The following is a 6,483-nucleotide window of genomic DNA, read 5'->3' as shown; positions in this document are numbered from 1 at the left end:
TATTATAGATATATACTATATATATATATATATATATATCAATTCGTGTGTTTGAGCGTGTGTGTGTATTTGTACACCTGTGTATAAACGAACACAGACACACAAAAGCATAAAGCCCTACTCAAACGCGAGAAAGATCCGATTAGGCCACAGAGCTTGCGGAGTTTTCACATGTTTTCCATTGCAATCGACACGTTGACGTACTCGCTATAGAGACGCAGGCAAGCATACTGATATTGTACTGTACATAGAAATATCTCAAACAGCATGTTGGTTGTTGATTGTCAAAGACTCTACCTTGACTAAACGGCACACTCTGAGATGTGATGGCTTCCTCCTGGTTTACTGTCGCGGACGAGTTACGCGACAATTTTCTTTGTGTCGGCATGTCAAGTTCGAACTATCACCCCAGCTCCTTATAATTGTAAATGTTTTCAGTTGTGAGCCTTGTATATCACCAACTATTTGAGCTGTACTCAGCTGACTTGTCTATTTTATTATTTCTCAGACTACATTTTGTTCTTATTTTATTTTCATGAAAATAAACCCCCGCAATAAAACATAGGTAGAATTCAGTCGAATGTGAAATGTCAAGCGGCAATCGGAATCACCCCAGCAGGGCCCAGATCCCGAAAGTCATTTTTATTTCTGATATCAGCTCATCAATGATCAATTATCTTGTATTCGAGAGGGCTATGAATTATGTGTGGAAAGAAAAGGTACATTTAAAGGATTCCCTGTCCCCACCATTTATCCATCTTAGCACATGTACATATTTAGCCTCTCGCATATAAATAGATACTGCAGCAGCTTTGATACATTCGATATTCTATTGTTAAATCATGACATAGCCTCCAAGACGGCAATATAAATTTAAAAAAGTAATACTTCAATGAGACTATGAATATTATCAATATTATAGGCTGCAGGTTGAATAGAAGAACACCCGCACATGTAAAATATCAACTAATAATATTTAAACAGTCTACCCGGCTTACGCGCAGCACTCTATATCTACACTAGCACAAGGCTTGTAACGCCTCAGTTGTGATATATTCACCATACGAAAGCCCTCTTTGGAATTATAGTCGAAATATTGACGCTACTACGGCCTTGTTTATACCGATCGTACTGCATGACATAGATGCACGCGGAAATCTCCTGTCCAAAATTTACTATTTATATAAAAGAGAATAGCCATTGCAGCAGCTTGCAAAAAATGCCGTTCTTGAAGTTATGCTGCTTGAAAGTGGTGCTACAAGCTCTGTCAATAGTCTGAGGACGGATATTAGGGAATGTCCACGAATATGTAAGACCTCACATGTCCACTGTGTTTATATTTTTGACTAGTCATATAATGATATAATAATAAATCCATAGACATAGATACATAACTATCTCGACACATCAAACTCTTATGTGTGGCCAGATTTCTACAGACGTGACAACCAGCAAAGTTTTGCATCATATTTTAATCTTCAAACTGAGTTGAAAATTTAACACCGAAACAAATATCTAATTTAAAAAATTGGAATTATTCGATATTGTGCTTCTTATACAAAGCCTCAATTGCTTCCACGTCTTCTTTGCAACCTAAGTAGATAGGGGCCCGGCCGTGGATGTTTGGGGGCTGGATATCCAAAATTCTCTTGGATCCGGTGGTCGCCTTGCCGCCAGCCTGTTCTACAAGGAAGGCCATAGGGAAGCACTCGTATAGCAAACGAAGCTTACCGTCGGGACTCTTCTTGTCCGCGGGGTACATGAAGATACCACCGTACAGTAGAGTGCGGTGGATATCCGCTACCATAGACCCAATGTAACGGGCGGAGTAAGGCTTGCTCCCGTCCTTAGGGTTCTTACATCCCTCCACGAATTCCTTGGTGGCCTCGTTCCATGATTGGTAGTTACCTTCGTTGATGGAGTAGATCGAGGCTTTCGGGGGTAGCTGTAGGTTCTCGTGGGTTAGGATGAACTCGCCCAGGGCAGGGTCGAGGGCATACGAGTTCACGCCTTGGCCCCAACTGAGCACTAGACTGGTTGACGATCCGTACATGGCGTATCCAGCAGCAACCATTTCTATTTTACAACGGGAACAAATCATCATTGTTGATTAGTATGAGATGTAGCCTGTAGTCTAGTGGTGTCTGTGAGTTGCGGATCCTACTTCTAGAAAATCACTTAACGAACGTTATAGCTAATTGCGGCTGCTCTCTTAGCATATTCAAACCGACATACTCGAATCAGAGAGACTGGTTGCCAATGATACATTTAACGCTCACAAGGGACATTTGCACACCAAATACAATCAACAGAGACGCAACGCCATACCTCTTCCAGGCTTTAGCGCATCGGCCTCAGAGAATGTGGGGTGATCTGATTTGTAGATACCAAAGATAGTGCCGATACTTACGCCGCAGTCAATGTTGGACGACCCATCCAGGGGATCAAAGACGACAGTGTATGCTCCCGACTTGGCCTCTGTGCGTTACAACACGTGAAACAGCATTAGATTCAGATACACAGCCCGATGAGACATTGCGCCCAAATACGAAGGTTGGTCAATGCATACACTAATTTATGAGTACAATTGTGAGTAAATACACGCGGACTATCTACTGCCACAGTGCAAACGACAATGCAGAAGACAAAAGACATTGTACGTAAAATCTACACAAACTGATCACTCGAGAAATTGTATGACTGTGATAAATTGTACAGAAACACCACTCACCCCTGACGATGATGGCTTCCTCTTGTTCTTCGGTTACCATGGAGGCAACGCGACCGCAAGAGCGCAGAGAGTTCACAAAAACGGCATCCTATTGATACAAAAATGCGAATGCATGTGTCGTGCCAAATTGAATTTAGAGAAAAGAAACAGTGTCGCGTTTGACGCTCGCGATGTATTCTCAGACCTAACCAACCTGTCTTTGTATTTTAATTAATTAAAGCGCAGATTTCAACCCAAATATGAATTGGATAGTCTACGTAACATCAGGAAGGATAATTCGCACATACACGCTTTGATAACACACTTGCAGGAGGCAATTGAATCATTAGCGTATAGGGTCTCACAATCACGTTCACAAAAAACCACTCGGACATATTGCGTTATTTACGGCGAATAATCGCATATTCACCACTCCTGTGCCACAAAAAAAAGAATAGACCCGCACAGGCAGCAGCTTTTTCTACGCAAGTGACATAACCCGAATACACTATATGCATACCGCGATAACGTCAAGCTTCTTCTGGTCTTCTCCTTGCACATTTTGAGCACCGGCTAGGCCGGTCATGTTTGCCAGACCAGCCTTGCGTACAGCAGACGATACGAACTTACATCCTAGACAGATAGAGGTCAGCAAAAGTGTGAAATCTCCGGTAGCCTGTGTGAATAGGTGTGGAAAGAGGTTTTTGGTGATATCAGCAGTATTTTTCACATGGATAATATACATATACATATACATATGCATACATACACAATGATATATACATATATATATATATATACATATATATACATACGTAATATATAATATGTATATATATAGATATATACAATATGTATATATACATATATATAATATGTATATATGTATGCATATATATATTTAACATTTATAAATATATATATAAGTAGATATAGATGTAGATGCATATATATATATATATATATATATATATATATGTAGATGTATGTCTATATATATAGGAAATTCAGTTCATTCGCAGGCTTCAATCCAAGAAACTGCATAAAGTACTCTCGCTAGCGGTGAAAAACTAGTTTGATACGGCGTACAGGCTGGCAAAAGTAAGTCGCTGCAAATAGAATTTGAAACATACTCTATAAAAAGTACATGCGGAATAAAACAAACTACCCTAGAAAACAAGGTTTTTTAAGACGAATAATAACTCAAAGACCTCGGAAAGAAAACAAGGACTCAAATACCTCAAAAAGAAAACAAGAACTCTAAGGGCTTGATAAGCGCGACAAGCACTGATACGCCACTTTTAGCTGGCAGGTGGTACAAAAGAAGTGTAGCTGGGCCATAGGAGTGCTTGAATACTGAGCGAACAATCCGAAAATAGCAACACATAATCAAAGTATAAAATATGTGAAATCACGCACGCTCTAAAACCTACGCTATAGAACTTCAGTTAAAACTTTCTTTGAGCTCACGCATCGGTTTCATAAATCTGAATCACATAAAGTGGGCACTTGGAACATAAGGGCTGGCTCGGTTTAGACCATACCTGAGTGTGTTTCTTTTGCTGATAGATCAGATGTCTCGATAACGTGATGAGGTCCGTAGACGACATCATATCACCGACTTCAGAATCTTTTTTCGACATCGTGCTATGCTTTGTGAATACCGTTCCTATCTGAACAACTGAGTATACAATACTCGTTGCACACTACGCAGTTCTGATTATATACCGAAAGTCCGACACATTTTTTTTTGTATCGAATGCATGTTTATTTTTATTTTTTTTGTCTCCTGTCTGTATTGAGTATTGACTATTGTGGATTGTAAATTTTTGTGCCACTGTTCTCTGAAATTCTGATGAGGGCTGACTGCTCAGTGCTGAGGCTCAGAGGCCGGAGCCTACGATTCCTGAGGGCGGTGGTCTAAAGGGGTCCCCGTGACAATTACTTAATTTTTGTTTTATTTTAGAATGCTATGTGATTTTTATATAAAAAAAGAAACCAAATAAGTCTGTGACTTTGAGTCTGAGTCTGTGCCTCTGTGAGTGGCACTGATCTGATGGCAGCTATGTATCAGCTATGGTCATTGGACTGAGTCCGGACTGTTGACGAGCCTGACGGGACCTCCGTCCAAACATAGTGCCTTTTTACTCTAGTGCTATTTTTTAAAAACTTAGTCTAAAAAAATCAAATGAAAATGTACAATCTCGAATGACCAGAAGATATAAATTCATTTTTATTCGCGATAAATTCAAAATCCGGAAATGTCATCGTATCTAGTCCAATAAACCATTTTCGGGATAGCGATAGAAAATCGACTATCGTGCGACTAGGCTTCAGCTGCCAGCGGCCAGCCTGTTTTAGCCTCGGGCTGAGGCAAATTCTAAATTAAATTCTCAGACTCAGACTCAGACCCGGCACTGCCACAGGACAAATCATTTCTGTGAGGACAATCCCAGAGGCCCAAAATAAAAAATGGGCTTGAAAGCGTGAGGTCGAGCTTGGAGCAAAGGAAACTCCCGTCAGAGGGCAGTGGCTCCTCCCCAGGGCCAAATGCCCTGGGCGTTGGGCGCCCCAGGCCCAGACTTTATTGACAAAATTTTGTCACGATTATTGACCAAATAAGGCATCCATTGACATATTAGTACATATGTGTAAAATACATACATATTTTTTAAATGTGTGTACACTGTACACAGTGTGTATTTTGTTTTTTATTATTTCAAAACAAAACAATAAAAGCAGATTGAGACGAGATAAAAAAATATTTGTATGTATGTATTTACATACTGTAGTTTTATTGTGTAAATATTATCAGTAGAGGGCAAAAAAAATGGTATGTATCCTAACCTATGTACGATAAATATATCGTCTCTGCGTTGTGTCTGACTTCCGACAGTCGACTCTACACAGTACTCTAGAGCAGCAGCGAGAGAGAAGGCCTCATACGAACAGGAGAGGTTCACCTGTTGTAGTAGTGCTAAATATGCGAATGCCGCCTAGGCAGTGGCAAGTGAGCTTATAAAACTCTTGTCCAATATATAAAGACCCTTGGTGCCTTAGCACTCCAACAAAGGCACTACATACGACATATTTATTGATTGTTTATATATTGATTGCTTATTTATTGATTGCTTATTTATTTTGTATTAGTCCTTCATGTAATTACCCAATTACTTGCACGTGTATGTATCTCTTACTACGTAGAGATGTTAGTGGTTTCTCTCGTATACACAGCTGCTTGTAACGTAAAAAGTAGAAAAGTAACACATAGGCATAAGCTGGAATTAGACAATATATGACTTATAATAACCTGCCGGATCTCCCTTCTCCAAATTAAAACTTACTGTTGTAACGACACCTCTACAATTGTATTTCAATGTGTGCACTTGTTGCAAACGTCACAATTGCGAATATTAAATTTTCACGTAGCTATTCTCTCTAAAACTATGGTGAATTAGTAAACCGATTGGTTCGTACATACATTTAGAACTAAAATACACTTTAATAGAACTTCCAAAGCAACAATATACACTATATATTTATATATATATATATATATAGTCTATGCATATGTACAAGTGTATATTTTTGTATAAGAGTATGCTCTATTTGCGTGTATACGTTAATGCAAAATAATATATATTATATATATATAGAGTGCATATGCATTTATATATATATATGTGTATATATATAAATACATATTATTGCATTTACCTATATACGCGATTACACATTGCATAAACACTCACTCACACACATATATATATATT

At 38.9% G+C, this 6,483-nt stretch overlaps 2 protein-coding genes across 2 annotated transcripts in view; both read right to left on the bottom strand.

The window, feature by feature from the left end:
- Window positions 1-388, bottom strand: part of SARC_01142 (hypothetical protein) — a gene marked incomplete at both ends in the record, with an annotated part of 2,024 nt that extends 1,636 nt beyond the window's left edge. The window contains one exon of the mRNA XM_014305149.1: window positions 298-388. Coding sequence (XP_014160624.1) covers window positions 298-388 — 91 coding nt within the window. The remainder of the gene's footprint in view (window positions 1-297) is intronic.
- A 1,018-nt stretch (window positions 389-1,406) lies between these two features.
- Window positions 1,407-4,473, bottom strand: SARC_01141 (fructose-1,6-bisphosphatase, cytosolic). Its single transcript, XM_014305148.1, has 5 exons — window positions 4,255-4,473; window positions 3,231-3,386; window positions 2,732-2,819; window positions 2,329-2,478; window positions 1,407-2,076 (listed from the first exon to the last, which is right to left on the bottom strand). Exons 1-5 carry the CDS (start codon window positions 4,351-4,353, stop codon window positions 1,535-1,537), a joined length of 1,035 nt encoding a protein of 344 aa, XP_014160623.1. The 5' UTR covers window positions 4,354-4,473; the 3' UTR covers window positions 1,407-1,534.
- Window positions 4,474-6,483: the final 2,010 nt, after the last annotated feature.

This window comes from Sphaeroforma arctica (assembly GCF_001186125.1).
Source record: "Sphaeroforma arctica JP610 unplaced genomic scaffold supercont1.43, whole genome shotgun sequence".
In the NCBI taxonomy this organism is placed as follows: domain Eukaryota; class Ichthyosporea; order Ichthyophonida; genus Sphaeroforma; species Sphaeroforma arctica.
Note: the sequence above shows the minus strand (reverse complement) of the source record. Positions and strands in the feature narration are given on the sequence as shown.

What these genes read in the sequence shown, in the direction of transcription:
- SARC_01141 (XM_014305148.1), bottom strand. Translation starts at nt 4,353, where the DNA reads ATGTCGAAAAAAGATTCTGAAGTCGGTGATATGATGTCGTCTACGGAC. An exon ending in AGAAGCTTGACGTTATCGCG is followed by an intron (nt 2,820 to 3,230) that starts GTATGCATATAG and finishes TTGTATCAATAG; the next exon opens with GATGCCGTTTTTGTGAACTC. An exon ending in GGAAGCCATCATCGTCAGGG is followed by an intron (nt 2,479 to 2,731) that starts GTGAGTGGTGTT and finishes TGTAACGCACAG; the next exon opens with AGGCCAAGTCGGGAGCATAC.